General features: G+C 36.2%; 1 protein-coding gene across 1 annotated transcript in view; it reads right to left on the bottom strand.

Annotated features, from left to right (window-relative positions):
- Positions 1 to 17,459, bottom strand: part of LOC150085248 (transducin-like enhancer protein 4) — a 136,315-nt gene that overhangs the window by 25,722 nt on the left and 93,134 nt on the right. The window contains exons 11-14 of the mRNA XM_090373933.1: positions 10,082 to 10,174; positions 5,045 to 5,098; positions 3,219 to 3,359; positions 2,284 to 2,383 (exon numbers count right to left, since the gene is read on the bottom strand). Of these exons, the coding sequence (XP_090230059.1) occupies positions 2,284 to 2,383; positions 3,219 to 3,359; positions 5,045 to 5,098; positions 10,082 to 10,174 (388 nt within the window). The remainder of the gene's footprint in view (positions 1 to 2,283; positions 2,384 to 3,218; positions 3,360 to 5,044; positions 5,099 to 10,081; positions 10,175 to 17,459) is intronic.

Raw genomic sequence — 17,459 nt, forward strand, 5'->3', positions numbered from 1 at the left:
GTTACATCTTAAAAATCTTTCAAGGATTATCTTTTATAATCTCGTTTTCTTCTTAAATTTTTTTTCCTCAAAATTTTAACTGCAAATTTACGGAAAACACCGTCTACACGCTTAAATGTTTTTCTTTCATTAAACCTTCCATTATGTTTCTCCCCGTATTAAGAATTAGATACAGAAAGCCAAGAGAATCAAATATTTTAACATAATACCAAAAGCTCTGCTTTTATTTTTAAGGTCTTTTCTGTTACGCGTACGTATAAACGCTCCTTGCAAAGGAGCTTTTTAAGCGGATAATGTTTAAAATTATTGAAAGCATTAGAATTAAGTGGGAATTATCCTCCGCCATATATAAAAACCAAACTGCGCTAATTAACGTACTTAATTTGCAACGAAAGTACAATTAACACACACACACGCACACAGAAGATTGCCAAATACATTCAAACAACAAAAAACTGAACTTCTCGGATTACGACGATTTTCTTAAAAATAAAGGCCATAAGAAGTGTTTTGTTCGTTAGTAGAAAGGAAGGCAGCATACAATTAAAGATGCCTCAGTCTTAATTTGAAAAGGATTACTTGTAAATAAATGCTAATGAAGTCAAAATAACTAATTTATCGTAATTTTAAGAACTTACGGAAGCTTTTTCACTCATCCAGACTTAAAACAGAATGATCAAAAATATAAGGGGAGGAATATATACCCCATCTTCTGTAGTATCCCTTGAATTTCCTTTTCAAATAGCAGCTCCAGATATTATTCATACAGCAATGTTTTTTTTTACGAAACCACAAACATACGTGGCTTAAATTTTTTTTTTTTTTTTTTTTCCTGAAACTGTTCGATAATATGGATTCTTATGCCTACTAGGAGGCTTGCACTTCACATCATGAATCTCATTAGTCAGATATGTAACACTAAATTAAATGGCATTAGTTTAATCTTTCATTACTCAAAGTAAGGTTAAGTTACTTAACTTACTGTTTCCGGCCGCTTAGAGTCTGTTTTACCATCTTTGATTTTTTTTTTTTTTTTATTAATATACAGTATTGCGGAAAGCGAATCAGCGAGTAAATTTAAATTTTCCGCAGTACTTTTGATATGATTCGCCTATATACTGAGTATACCATTAGTATTATAATGGATAAATGATGTAAAGAGCAAGCAAGCTGTTTATGCATCTGCCAAAAGAGAGGGAAAAAAGTAAAATAAAAAATCCATTTCCAATTATTGCTTCTTCTCAGACATCATGTGCCTTAGCCTCCTGTTTATAACTGCATGGCCGACCGGGCTAGCCAGGTGGATAAAGTGCCTGCTTGGCAACCCAAAGGTCGTGGGTTCGAATCCCGCCTTGGGCTTGGATCAGAGTAAAATGCAAAAACTTTGGGAGGTGCATTATGGCCACAGAAGCCAAGAACTAACAAAAAAAAAAAAAAAAAACTGCATGGAAAATTTGGTGGCTGACTGAATCGTAGACCCTAAGTCTGGATCACTTTAACTCCGCTGTCCCTTAGTTTGGAACTCCTGGATTTCTTTCCTTAAGATGCAAAACCTTACTTTTCGAACCATTTTTCAATCTGATCTAAGTCATTTTGAAGAAAAATGGCCTGGTTCTGGTCGTAAAAATAATCAGCAAACTTTGACAATGTCCCCATCACTTCCTTATCAATCTCATTAAGGAAAAATAAGAAACAGAAGTGGCCCCAAACCGTGATGGACTCCACTTAATACACTAGTCCACCTGAGATATGTCCATTTATGACTAACTACTCTATCTCTTATCTTATAGTCCCTTATAGTAGCCCTTGATCCACCGAAGGATCTTGCCATTAATCTCAATTTGTCCAGTTTATATAAAATAGCCTTTCATGGGGAACTGTATTAAAAGCTTTACTGTAGTCAAAGTTGTTTTTTGCATTTACTGTTTTTTTTTTTATCACTTCGTCATGATAATTAATGAGATTGGTCAGGCAATACTTTCCTTTCGTGAACCCTTCCTGTCTACATGGTCCTGTGTTGTATCCTTAATCAGATATTCCATGATCTTACCCGCCACCTAAGTCAAACCTACTGGGCTATAGTTGCCCATCACGTCTTTTGCGACTCCTTTTTGAATTAGTACATGCATATAGTATCAAAATACAGTACTGTATATACATGGTTTCACTTAACGTAGTACTGCTAATTCGCTTAGTTTTGATTTTAAATTTTATGAACTTTTGTGGTATATATTACTCGTGAATTTAAGATAACGAGTCAAAAGTTATTTCCTTAAATCTTACCTAATTGCTGAGGTTTTGGCTGTACCTTCGGACCTGACGGTGAAGACCGCGAACTTGTCGGTGTCACTGCCTTTGGAACTGGTGTTAGTGGCTTATCGTTCTGAAAGAAAGCAATTCATTGGACAATATTAGTATAAATATATATATATTTTTTGTCATGCAACCATGATAAAGAAAACGCTATGGGTAATATAGGCTTTTCTTTAATACATGTATTAAAAAAAAAAACAGACTTTCGAATACGAGAGATAATTCAATGTATTGCTTTATTTTCGTATACTAATAAAGTTATTAATAGGAATCGCACAAAACTTATGTATGGTAGCAGAGTTTCCACATTATTTTTTTGTAACCCCGATCTGCCAAGTTTTAGAATCAACAGTGGTATTCTTGTTCCTTAGAAAACGCCACTCTGCTGACCTGAAAAACAAACTCTTTGTTGGTTTATCCCGTTTGCTGCAGATGTGGCATCATACATCACTGCCTGTATACACAGGGATGTACTATCTGCCAACATAATTTATTAGGAACACCCGACATTATCACACACTAAGTCAACTATCTCTTACGAGTAATGAGGTAACAAGATGGTGAGCTCAGCATGGATTGTGAAGAGTAATGAGACTTCAGGATTCTTACAACAGTGATCTTTGATAAGAGCCTGAAGCAACGAAACAGAGCACTTAAGGAAAACATTTTTATGCAATAAATCTCCAAAGCAGATTGTAAAACCACATGATCATAAAAACTGTCATACCTATCCATCTGACCAGTTGGGTAGTTTAATATAAACGCCGAGGCAACTGAGGTCACTAGGTGTCGTGTATAGCGTCCGTAAATTGAGTATTCCATAGTCAATTTGTTTTCTGTACAAGTTTAAAATAACAGCTGCTTTGATGCTCGTATTTTTTAACACACAAAAAATGTTTACTAACCACATCTTTCTGTTTAGGTAAGACTGGAGTACTCCTGCTAGATGAAGATTCACTCCTACTTGGAGGCCGATCCTTTTTCATATAGCGATCTGTTCCATTTTCTCTTGGTGAAAGTAAACCGTTGGGTGGAGATATTGGGTCCTAAAGAAGAGGGGAGAAGAGTTATTATTATTATAAGTCTTCTAATAAATACATTCTAATAATCGGTTTCAAGTTTATACATAGCATATTCGCTTACACAAGAGCTCGTCGGCATATTTTCCATTAAAAGTGAAATTTTGCATTAATATTAGGTGTAATTCTTTATTTTCGAGATGGACACTCCCTTATAGGTTTATTCTTCGTATTTAAGCTGGGAAAATTTACACTTGAAGACGTTTCATTTCTTGAAGGTTTGATATGATTTGAATATGTTGAAAAACTTTGTTTCCTAATAGAAGTTAATTGGATAACAAGAATTAAACATTGTGGACCTAGACAGGCTTTTATAATTTTTTCCTTTTTAAGTCGCGTAATTTTTTCTACAACGTTTATTTGAGGGAAATCTCAGTCAATTAGAAAGACATTAGCTAAATTTCTGTCGCTCATGAAGTTATACATTTAGCATAATTCACTTTTCCACTGAAATGCAACCGGCTCGATAAACAACCCCAATATTTTCAATTCAGTGAAAAAAAAAATAAAAAAAGTTTGTAGTAACTAGGTCTGATATCAAAATTGAATTTAAAATCCACCTTGGAAAAGGTAAACAATTACTAGTTCAACTCAGTCAGTCGTTCACTATATCTTGAAGTATTTGATTTCAATTTTATAACGGAGTTGAACAATAAGTGATAAGTTCACATATCACTGATCGTAAAAATATCGTCAGTGATATGTGAACGGCGCCGCACTGAGTAGAGATAATAAAACGACATATCCGAGTTGTCTCTTTCACAGTTTCGATATTGGATTCTGATCCAGACCTACAACGTATGCAACTGTGAACATCCACGCTTTCTTAAACAAGTTAAGATACTACACATTGCCATCCTGCGACTGCGCGAATTAGGCTACCGAAATCATCTCTATATGAATGAAAAAAAAAAAAAAGTACTAAATTTATTAGGTTTCAAAATTTTTGTAGGGGGGAAGGAAACAGTACGTGCTATTAATTTAGCACGCCAGAATTTCTTTTGACTATTTGTAACTACCCGCAAAAGAGTGGTGTGGGAGGAAGGGTTTTTTTTCATTATTTTTTAAAGCCAATATAACCTTTCGATTGTATACAAAGTTTACTATACATTGTAATATTTTAACAATATGTAATATTTTAAACAGCTTAAATATAACTTTTGCGTTAACTTTTGTAGTCAACCGTCAGGGGACTCTGTGGTCGCAGAGAAGTTATGCTTAAGCTGTTTCAAATATTGCACTACCCTACGTTTGAAATGGTTCCCCTTTTATTAATTATACTATAATATGTAATATTTTCACACCACACAAATATATATGTACATACTAATATGCAGCACTGATTCCCTCATGCCATCTAGTGACAGTGAGGTAGTTTTCAGAGAGAAAATTTAAAATTTGAAGGTAAAGTTTTATTAAAAAATCTAACAAGGTGAATCTTAGAAACTGTTAACCTTTACGAAGAAAAGCCGCTCGTTTTAGGATATTTATTTTTAAAAAAGTAAAAGAGGTCAATATAGTTTCTGATTGCTTCAAAATCGTTAGTAGTTATTTTCCAAAAAAGCTGTCTAGCGCCATCTTAGTAAGATCCACAACCAACTAACTGATACCCAAAACCACCTTGTTAGTTTATAAGTTCAAAATGTCCTAACCTCATTGGATTCATCGACGACCAGTTCCTGATCACTTTTGTCTCCGTCAATGCCCTACGGGTTAAAAACAGTAGCCAATCAGAGTCACTGGTATTTTGTATGGTCCGCCCAATAACAACCAGCGTCACAAATACAATAAAGATTATAATGGTTAAAAGATGTATTATTTTTCTCTTTGGATTTGTGGCTTGTGCATCACATTTGACTTTAGTTTTCATCTACTGAAAGTCCAGCGTTTCGAAATAAAACTACTACCGAATAATCCAAAATAGTTCTTAATCAGACGTTTCAGAGCTAAGCATTACTTGTTGGGAAATTATAAAAAATTATTTTATTAAATTAATATATATAAACAGAATTATATTATGTCATTATTTTTAACGTGTCTTTGGTACTTTTGGATAACTGAGAATAATTTAAATAGAAATACTATTTCTTTCTTTTTTTTTTTTTTTTTTTTAAATCTGAGGCGTTGTCAATCTCGTAGTCTTGAGAAACACTGTTCTGGATTATTTCTTACATGATGGATGGATGCAGGGCCACAAAGCAAAAGAGTAATCAAGACGAGCCAAATCATAAATATTTCTCTTCCCCAAAATCGTGTTGTGAAACGGTTTCCTTTAATTAATTATATTTATCTTGAGACCATTAAAATATTAATCTGCGGTTTCTTGATTATTGAGAAGTTGTAAGTTGTTTAACTTAGGGCTTTATATTCAAAATGGCTCCATAGTTCAGAAAACAAAAGAGTAGGGTTTTCTACTATAGTTTGACAGAATGCCGTCTCTTTCCACTCCCCGTTTATCCACTTTCTCCTCTCTATTTTGCTAATGCTGTTCACAGAGAGTGTATCCAGCCGATTTATGACAAATGCATATTAGGCCAGACATGTTAAACTCCAAAATTGTTTGCGCATACTCGACGAAGACAAACTTGTTCCTCACAGCAGAAATTGAATAATTCTTTGAAGATACAAATGCGATATATACATATGCCACGCTTCATAAATAGATGCCTTACTTTCACAAGATAATCTTGTGAAAATGATCCAGTCTGATGCCAAAATTTGTCTTGATGGAATGATATTTGCGGTCTATCATCCGTTCAGTAGCCAGTGAAGGGCAGTTTTATCCTTGTATTTAGATTGTCTGTCCAGCTTGTTGTGTGCCAACTGCAATAATTTGCCTGGCCCAACAACCCACAATCTTTGCCAAAAACTTTGTAATCAGCCTAGCTTTGTCCCAGTTCCTTTTTTCTCGAACCTTTGTGATTGAGATCAATAGCTGGAATGAACTCTTCGCATGCTTCTAATCTGAGAAACTTTTGCTCATCAAAAACTGTGGAACGAACTTAGCGCATATTTTTCGTTTGCCCAAATCTGTCAGAATTGGGACTGCGTGCAAACAACTTAGGACACAGATAATTGTGTAAAGCGAAGCGCTCACATAGGTCAGTTTCCACGGCTTTTGGTATCATAGCCCTACTTGTTTTGACATGCTTAAAATGGACTCAGTCTGGGAACTTAGCCAACCTTGTACAGCCAAATATGTCTCTTCATGAGCAGACATAGAGATGCATATAGCAGCCGCATCTTTTTGTATCTTTGTTTCAAAAATTCTGAAGTACCAACTAAATGCATCGTTTATGACCTAATTACATGGTCTCAAGATAAACGATCATCCTGTTTCATTAAGTTTGACGCTAGTTTAGTGATATGTTACCAATGTGACTTCCAAAATATTTCAAGTTCCTTGTTATGAATAGTAATAATATATTTTCATTAAAGCACCCAAATTAATAATATGTTTTTATGCAGAGTATTCAAAAGTCCTCCCTCATAGGAGAAACGGTACAGTTGGAAGCCATTCGACTTCCTCCAACTGTTCAGTGTCAGAGTTCTTTCCGACCAACATGTCCAGATATTACTCCGAGGAAGAATCGTTGCGAAAACTGTATGCAGTTTAAACACTTGATGCTGTAGTACGAAATCTATGAGTTTGAGGAGCCGTATACAATGCAGCTGACAAGTGTAATCCAGTGATTCTAAAAGCAATTGGTTACCTGAAAATGCCATTATAAAAGGACCAAGTACCATTCTTAGGTGTCCAAATTTTTTTGTATTATCTCATTATATATTTTAATATACATAAGTTTATGTTGGTAGGTCTGTTTCAAAAAAAAAAAAAAAAAAAAAACCTACAAAGACTTTTGTAAGAAGCTTTCAACGGCACCAGGTGGCAGCAGAATCGTTAATATATTTTAGTTTATTTTAAGAGGTTTGAAGACTTCTGGTTTCGGGGACTTTCCACTAACGGTATTTGCTTTATATATAAAATCTCACGGGCTTTGTTTTTATCATTTAACTGTATGGTTTCGTAAATAGTACAGTGTAGTTATTTTCTCTTCGTATCCCATGTGACTTTTTCTTTTGTAGCGCTGTGAGCGTAAAAAGACCATTAGCTGGATTAACCACACCATTCTCCACTCTGTCCACACTTCTTCCAATTACTTCTCAACCAGTCGCGTTCTTTTCTGTTCTTATTCCCCTGCTCCAGCTTTCTATCTCTTTAATTAGCCAACTTCGTGCATTTTGCAAGTCTTTTGCTCGGGTAAGACGAATCTGCACAGCGAACGTATTGCAGCGTCGATGTACGGAAAAAAGATGGAATAGGGTGATTGATGTATGATAAACATTCTAGGATAAAATGAATAGCAATACAACGTTAGCATAGTTTTTTTACTGTTTTTTTTAATAGTTACCTTTTATTATTTTCGTTCTATTTCCCGTCATATGGTATAAATTACAGTACGCTCCAGGGAAAAAACAAAACAAAACAAAAAAAAAAAAAAAACTTGTAATTTTAAACTGTAAGAAAAAATGACGTCACATTCATAAATCATCGAATGGTGGATTCTGCCGAGAATCCGCCATTCGATGATTTATGAATGCGAAATATCCTCAAACTTTGACCTGCAGTTTGACGACATTTCGTTCTCTCGCTCCCATTTATGGAAAAATGCACTACAAAGTTTCATGATATAACTTAAAATAAGCCATTGAGATTAATTATGATAGCATCTTTGGATTCGGGGGAAATTCCTTTTTAATTGGAGAAGTGCCAGGGTATCACCAATTAAGGCGGTTCTAAGAGTGAAGTTGGTAACTGCAGACCGATTAGTCTGACATCAGTGGCAGGAAAAATCTTAGGGCAATGATTAAGAGTGCAATCCAGGAACATTTAGATAGATATGGCATTCTGAAGGACACACGACATGGCTTGGTTAAGAGAAAATCATGTTTGACTAACTTAGTAGGCTATTTTGACATAGTTACTCATGAGCTGGAATATAGGGAACAGTTTCGACATAGTTTATTTGGATTTTAGCAAAGCATTTGACTCGGTCCCTCACGAGAGGTTACTATATAAAAAAAAAAAAAAAAAAAAAAAACTTTAACAGGTTGGGATTACTGATAAAGTTTTAAGGTGGATTGCTGGGCTGCTGCAGGGCAGAAGGCGGAGGATTGTGATTAATGGATATTCTTCAGATTGGTGTAAGGTCAGGAGTGGGACCAGTATTGTTTCCCATTTTCATAAATGATATCAACGAAGGGATAGAAGGCGTGATGTCAAATTTTGCAGACGACGTAAAGAGTGGTTGAGTTCTTCAAGATGGCTTGAACAAACTTCAAAAATGGTCAGAGAAGTAGAAGTGGCAGCTATGTTTTAATGCTGCTAAATGCAAGGTAATGCAAGCAAATGCTAAATGCTTAAGAACCAGGAATAGCAACCCCAAAATAAATTGGTGTGGCTGAAATAAAAACAATTTGTTTTGAAACAATTTATCTGAAATAAAAACAGAGGAAATAAGGAATCTGGGAGTTATGAAACGGGCGGATATGAAATGTTCTGAACAGTGTAAACAGTCAGCCAGGAAAGCCCATGATGCCCTATTGATGATTTATCGAACGTTATCCCGTAGAGATAGGGAAGTCATAAAGCCACTGTATAAGGCAATTATAAGACCACATTTTGGAATATTGTGTTCAAGTGTAGAGATCTCATCTGAAAAAAAAAAAAAAAAGACATCGAGCTTCTTAAAAGGGTCCAAAGGCGGGCAACTCGAGTGATGAGATCGGCTAAAGGACGACCATACGAGGAAAGACTCCGTATATGTGGGCTACAGCGCTTATCAACCAGGCACCTCACAGGTACCCTGATTGAGGTTTATAAGGCTCTGAGAGGGATTAGTAAAATAAATGAAGGTGGAATTTTTACTGTTATATGAAGAACTCCAGCACCAGGGGCCATAAATTCAAATTACAGGATTGAGGTTTAGATTAGATTGTAGGAAGTTTTCTTTTAGCCAACGATACGTTGACTGCTGGACCAAGTTGCCCTCTCAAGTAGTTGAGGCTGACAGTTTGAATAAATTCAAAGATCAACTGGATATTTACCTGTGTGAGTAAGGAAGCATATAATTTGCATCTTGTTATCTGAGTGTCTGCGTTTTTTTTTTTTTTTTTTTTTGTTTTTTTTTTGTCCAGTGCAGAAAAAGCCTGCGGCTTTCTTGCACTATATGGCGAATACTATTACTAAATCGCATTAAATACTCTATAATTAAAAGATATCGTTTACAATAAATTAAGTCTGGCAAACTATGGAACGCCATTATTTTTTTCTGATGCATCTGATAATGAATTTTTTTTTTTAATGAGAAATTCAACGTAAGTTTCCCTTCAAATCGTATTCATCTTATTTTATTTTTTTTACTAATTTGCAATTTAAGATTAATAAAAACAGTAAATTTTATTAAGGCTAAATAAAAATAAAAAGTTAAAGAGAAATTTATTATCCACAATTATTGTATTTATTGATGTCACAATAGAAAAAGAATGACTTTCTTGCGAGAACAAAATAAACATTGGAAAATATTCAGAATCCTCTTTGAAAATTCTATTACCAGTAACAAAAGTTATCAATTAAAAACAAACTAAAAGCTGTGCTGTCCTCTTTTCACTCACAGCAAAATACTTACGTGATCATTTCTCTCCTCTTTCCGTCTTTTCCTGTCAAAATCGGGCTCCGGGGAACGGCTCCGAGGTTTCTCGTGCGGCGATAACGATCTTCGCTGAAAGAACATCCCACTCTTCTATTAACCAGTTTCCGATAAGTTTTTTTTTTTTTTTTTCTCTTGTACACAGAGCAATACAAAAATTCACTAACAAGATATTATCGGGCGGTCAGAACCCGCTAAGAAGTCGATACACACAACGCATTGTATCGAGTTTATTATTGCTTCCCTAAGTGTTGTTATCCTTGCAAACTCATGGACAGTTCACAAAGAACTTAATGTTAGAAGTATTTATAGAATTACACTTTAACCACATGTCAATTATAAAAGTATTTCCTACAACCAATATACAAGAAATGCAGAGAAACATCTTTTTGTCCAACTACAAAAAGGGTCGGCTTACCGGAGAATATATGATTAAACCTTGAACATGCATTTCTGCTTACTAAACTAAATTGAAAAATTCTTTCAATTTAATTTAGTTTAATTTTCAATTAATTGATTTCTCTTTAACCAATTTAATGCCTGTAGGTTTTGGTTACATGACCTTCTACATAAGGGAGTACTATGTACGCTTACCGCTTCCTTTACAGTTCCTGTGCAGTGTAATAAAAATGTTGCAATATCAACTTTTAAGAGTATAAATAATTGAGTAAAGACAGTGGTTCTTAATGCAGATTTTCCTGTAACACACACACACACACACACACACACACCACTGTGCGAGATACGAAAGGCGACTGTAAGAAAAGGTGGTTATACGGCGAATATGATTAAGCACGAATATTCAAGGCAAATAAACAGAAGTTGATTTATACTCTGTAATATACGGTATATTTATTATGGAAAATATTAAAATATTTAGCCTCTAATGATTGCCAGATCTTATTAGACCTCTATATCCATCTGCAGTTGCAGATTAAGTAGCAACCTCTTAAAGGTCATAAAATCGCTATAGCTTGGTGCATGGTCAAGGGCTAATGTAAAATATTGCTTCTTAACCTGTAATCTGCGAGTACTTAGTAGGTGGTTCCTTTATTGACTAAATATCAATAGACGTTCTTTTTTGGCTAGTTTTATTATTTTTATAACAACATGCTTGGTAGCTGTGCAAAGCCACTCTAATAATACTTCCATAATGATAAATTAAGATTATTTATATTATTTTAATAAAACCAAAAACGTGAGAAAGATATTGGTAGATCTGCGGTTAAACTTGTTCACTTGAAGATGCGTCAAGAAGTCTAAAAACTACTGAAGTAAAAACAGATAATACAACATGCAAAGTGGCTTTGTAAGCATTAGTGATTAGCTTAATCGAGAGGCCATAATTGGTTATACTCATACTAGAATACTCGTGGCGAATATTTAGCCAAAACTGTTTCAGAGAAGAAGTAAAGATTAATATCGAAGTAATTACAAAAACCTTTCCCTCGGCTTCCTTTGCTGCTAGGGATGTACATAAGAAAATTATGTCAATGGGATGAACATAAGCAAATTATTATATAGATCCCTTTATGATTCATTCGATTATTTGAGGTATACTCATATCATTCGATCATGCCTATCATTGGCTAAGTAACGTCCAAGAGCCGATGCACTATAAAACCTACAGTTCTATCTTTCACGCTCAATCTCTTCGCCCTTCCGCCTATCAGTCTGCCTTTTTCCTCCCGCAGTCAACTAAACTCTCCTACTTTTCTCTCAACCACCCACAACTGCCACTTAATTACACTTTAAGAGCAGAACCACTTTAATGTATCAGTAACAACTATATTTAGATTCTGTACAAATGCGACGTGTTATATCGAAAGGTAGTTTCTAGATCGGTAACAAATATAAAAATATTTTCATTATTCAAGACTCCATTTGCGTCTCATTTCACATAACACGCATGCGTAGATTTTTTTTTTTTTTTTTTTTCCTCGTTTCATTTCTGGTCATGGGGAAAAAAAAACGGGAGAGGAGAAGGGGGGTGGAGGAAAGAAGAAAGTGCTTCGAGTATTTCTGCCGGGGTGGGTGGAATGCATTACTCTTCATCTGAGCTGTTCCTTTTGTTTAGTACTTTTTAGATGCTTGTAGTCCCAGCAAGTACTTTATTCGTGTTTTTGCGTCATCACTAAGGCCCGCCACACGCAAAGAAGCCGTTACAGTAGCCGCTGTTTGATGGATTACTTTCCCCAACGACGTCACGGGGAAGAGTTTTAAAAGCGGAGAATTTTTATTCGATTCCATTATGGAAATTATTTCTTCACTCGTTCAATCCCGAAGAAAATTACAGTCATCTACAGGGCCGCATGAAACATTGTTATCTGTAGGGAGTTGCGGGCAAACCATTTATCCTTTCCATTCTCTAACGATCCCTTCCCTGAAACTAAGAAATCATTGACCATGTATATATGTATTAAATGTAAATCGAGCGAAGTTCATGTGCCCCAGATAATAGCTACCTGGCAGCCGCGCATTCCTCTCGGTTTATAGTAACATAAAAATGCCACCAGTTCAATAAACAGTCTCGAACTACTCCCCCCCCCGCCACCTCCTCCACTTCTGTAACTCTGCTAAGTTGTCAAGAAAATTACTTCTAAACCTTACTGTCAGCGTAAATGGCTATCTTTAATGGACAATCTTTTAATCTTCGTAATAGCCTCTTTACTTTTTTTTTTTTTTTTTGCCACTTCTTTTGAAGAATTTCGCGTCCTTATCTCGCTGTTAAGAGCTGGACAAGATGCTGCTCTAAGCTACTAGCATCGAAAGTCAGACCACTTTTGCTCCGGGCTAATAGCAACTCACAAACAACCATTGCCCTACTGCATACTATGTTTAACACTGTTTTTGTTTTATGCATATCACTACGATTTCTGAAAAACTAAATTTCGGTTATCTGTAATGCTTTCAAGGAAAAACAGTAAACAACCGATTTATTCTCTGAATATCTTTGACTACAGCTGGAAATGGAAATTTAAAGATGCTTATACAGTCCAATTCTCGCCATAAAGCAAGATCAAAAGCATCCCCTCCCCGCATTATCTTTAGTTAATGATACCAAATATTCATAAAAGGACGGTAAGGAAAATCTGAGTTGTTACTCAGATTTTCCCATTTTATTTTTTGAAAAAAAAAAAATAAATAAAAATAAAATAAAATAAAATAATAATAAAAAATATATACAGGATTATCGTGCAACTCTTTTGTCAACAGTATGTATCGAGGTAACTATGGAAACAAATCACGTCATTGGGTCTGTAGAGATTTTTAGTAGGGTGGCAAGAGAAGGCAGTTTCATTTTGACAGCTGTGGTATTTGAGGAGCATCATAGTGCGATGTGTAAGACGGGTTTTTCCCGAGTGGACGTGTGTTTATTTTGAAATATCACATACATATTCTGTATTAATTTGGATGACTGCACTGAAGCAAAATATTGAGAACTCCCTTTATGGTACTCTTGATGTACTCATTGTGAGTTGCATCAGACATACTATTTGTCGCTCTTTTTTTTTTTTTTTTTTTTTTTGTTGAGGCTATGTTAACTTTTAAAAATGGCCTCCCAATGGAGACTGTAGCTAGTCGCATTCAGAAAGAGCAGTTTTTCATTTGTGAGCTATCCCAAGTTTTTCCTCCCTCACAACATGAAAACTACACTTGCAAGACATAATACACTAAGCGCAATATGGCTGTATGCGCTATATATAATGTGCTGAATATTTTCAGCACGTTCTATAACAGTTTTAATTAAAGCTCGCATTTCAGTAATTTTGTTGTATAGCAAACTCCAAATTTACAAACATGCGTCCTGAGTAGTTCGTAAATCGAGAGCGATTCCTCAACCGCCGTGGCCAAGCGGTCATGCGCGAGGACGCATTAGTACATGAGCCCTGAGTGACCGGGGTTCAAGCCCATGACTGCTAAATACGGCGCTGTTTATTGTATTCTCTCTATCTTGTGAACTTCTCTGACCGTGTGGTCGTCCTGGAGTATAAACAGAAAATTCATTTATTTAGAAAGTTTCATTCCGAAACCCGTCAATAGTCTTGCCGTAAGTTTGCCGGATTTTAGAGTTTATACTGTATTTATTTATTCGAAAATTAAATTTTTTCCCTGAAAATTCGGTTGTAATGATTATATGCACCATAAATATTTAGAAAAAAAAAAAAAAAAGAAAAAAAAAGCGTTTTAAAAGATATATAGAACCGGCAGAATGATGCGACAGAGGATGCCAGATTGCCGATGTTTCCCCCCCCCCCACTGATTGCTCCTGATAGCATTAGAGTCCGACTTACTATACTGTTGTCCAATTGTTTTTGACATCCACCTGGCTTTGAAACATTATTACCCACCGAAGAGCCTACAGCGATTTATAGATATACAAGCTCGAATATTATCTAACAGGGAAGTCTGGCTATATAGCAAGTATTCATTAATCCATTCTTTAAGGATGGATTAATTCGAAAATAAAGCAACCGAAACGAATATTGTGTCGTACAAGTACAAGCGCATTAAATTCTAAACGCGCTTAAGTATTTATTATTTTTTTAATCTGACGAAATAATAATAGTCTTTGAACAAGGAAATCTCAACAAAATCGGGCTTTACCTCGTTGTATTAAACCAAGTACAGTACACCAAGTGTGCGCGAAATTCTAAACACATCATTAAAATACAAAAGTATCTACAAAAATCCCGCACGAGACAACCATAATAAAAATGGGAAAACGTGATTGCAATATTCAACAATGATGGTCTGGGATCACTCGGTGATCATGGCAACATACGCTACATCTGAAATTGACAACTAAATGCGTCCAGCGTGATGTGTGTATGAGCAAGCATGCGTGCATGAGCACACACATAGTGGAGAGAGGTTATTCTCGCGATCTATGCCAGAAAACAACAAACAAACAAAAAAGCATCTCAAAGGAACTGGAATGATTCTGATGACTGGCTCTTTTCCCATAGAATGGCAGCCGCCTGACGCCGCAATAATGGGGCCTTATCTCCGCTCCTAAGGCATCCGTGACGGTCGCTCAACGGTTGTTTTCACTTCCTCAATTAATTCTTTGTTCACTGTCATTCTGAAAACTGTTACAAGCGATGACGCTTCAATTGTTAGCAAACTACCAGAAGGCTTAATGTCCGTCTTTTATGGATCCGAAAATAGAACTCGTGGAATTCTTTCGGTATCTTCGGCATTCAAAGCTTAGAAATATTAGAAATTAGGCGACACTGATCCAGTGGGAACATTAACTTTAAAATTAGAACGCTTATTAGAATCATTAGCTGCTAAACAAAGATATTTGCAGGTGTATTAACCATCATTCGGAACAGTACAGGTATATGTAGCGCCATCTAGTGCGTAAAACACGTATTTAATCATAAAAGTTTTTTTTTAATCGACTTACATATGAAATAATAAGTGAAACTATTTTTATTACTTTCAAATTAGACCTTAAGGAGAGATTTTGATTAAAATATATTTAATCAAAAATGGATTGGATTTCAAAAATTGGGTTTTTTTCTCTTTTTAACAATGAACACTAAACTGTGGCTATGGGAGGGGCATTTTTTTACACAATATGGTTAAAGAGTGATACCATTTTAGCAGTAAAATTACCAATTAGCCCTGACTGTGAGCGCGCTCAGATGATGATGATAATAATAAACATTACGTTTAACTGCTCCCAAGCGTAACTTATATGGATGTAAGTGTATTAAAGTGCCTGTTCCCTGGCCGATTTGCATATTGTGCAGGCTGAAATACAGCTTATAACCCCTACCTATGATCGGCTAACTACAGCCTCAATTGAAGATGACTAGTAATTCTTCTCGTCGACTGAAGCTAGTTCTAGCTAATTCATTTGGATATTAAACATTTACAATGAATATAAGACTATGCAAGAGCCTTCCTCCCCACTCTCTGGACTTCATAGGGCTTAAAGTAAGGACTAACAAAGATTTGGTGAAATTCCATTCGAAAGCAAAAAGTGTGGACAAAGTAAGGGGCGTTTATTTAGCACAACTCCTTCTGTTTTGTCTTTTTAGTATTTAAGGGAAGGTGCAAAGAAATTAACCCTTGTTCCCCGGCCTAGTCAAGACTTCTGGGTATATAACACTGTCTAATACAATTGAGTCAACTTTTTGTGTCAATAAATCTCAATTGATTTGATGAATATTTAAAAAGGTTTTGTACGGGAACATAACCGGTTGTATTGAATTCCTTAATAAAAATGTTTTCTTCCATCCCTGCTGGCAGCTGGAATACTGGTTTAAATCAGAAAGAAGAATGGGGGAGGAGTTTTTGCAAGTGCAGGTTCCCATCCGTACGTATTCCAACAGCGAGGACCATTGCTAAGCGTTGCTGTCAGCTTTTTCCAAGCGGACCATCCATCTCGTTTAGACAGAACGATGCACACAGCGTCTGTCAAAGCTCGTTTTCACCATGGGTCCTGAAATACTGCCGACATGCAAGGGCGTTGCTGAGTCGCCCATTAAGCCCCATATTAGATGACCTAATCCGAAGGATAGCGAGAAATAATTCGCGCGCAACAGCAAAGGATAAAATTAGGGGTCGGCGCACGATATACACACAAGCGAAGGGATATTTATTCTGCTTTATGAGCCCAGCTAGATTTATAGATGACCCCCGTACGGGGTGCGGGAGGTTGGGGATGGGGGGGGAAGGAAAGGATGCGGCCACTCGTTTGTTTGGTATGCCTCACGCGCGGTCATTTGTTACTGCGGCAACCAGAACAACGGGTATGGGCGGAGGAGGAGTAGTGTAGTCGTGCTTCAATAAGCCGCCCGCTGATAACATCGCTACATCAGAACACCTGTAGTCTTGACCTCCGCCGACAGCCTTGAGGTTCCGACTGCGGTTCCCGTATTTCTCTCCCCACGGTTAATGCTGTCGTTTAAGTCCCCGCTTGTTTTAATGGAAATTACAGCCTACAGCGGAAGGGATCGAAGAGAGATATCGTGGGATGGTGTGCACCGGGGCTGGACTGCGGAGATAATCGGGTCAAATGTAAAGAATAGCTGCGAGACATGTCAAAAGGAGAGAAGGAACTGCATCTGAGGTGGATTTAAATTATGACAACCACAGGGAAGAAAGCTGTAGCAAAGTATTCCCAACATTGTCATTCATCTCCTCTAAATCCTCATTAAAAGCCATATACAGTACAGTACTGTATTCACCAGGAACAGTTAGCATTACGCCATGAAGAAAACCAGTGCCATCTAGTGTAGACTAAAGGAAAATTTGTTATAAATTTCGTTAGACGAGTCTTCCTAATTCCAAATAGTGGCTAATGGTAGAAGGTTATCCTTCCCTCGTGATAAATGCATTC

Source organism: Mastigoproctus giganteus, chromosome 5, assembly GCF_048544385.1.
Source record: "Mastigoproctus giganteus isolate SK-2022 chromosome 5, ASM4854438v1, whole genome shotgun sequence".
Lineage (NCBI taxonomy): Eukaryota > Metazoa > Arthropoda > Arachnida > Uropygi > Thelyphonidae > Mastigoproctus > Mastigoproctus giganteus.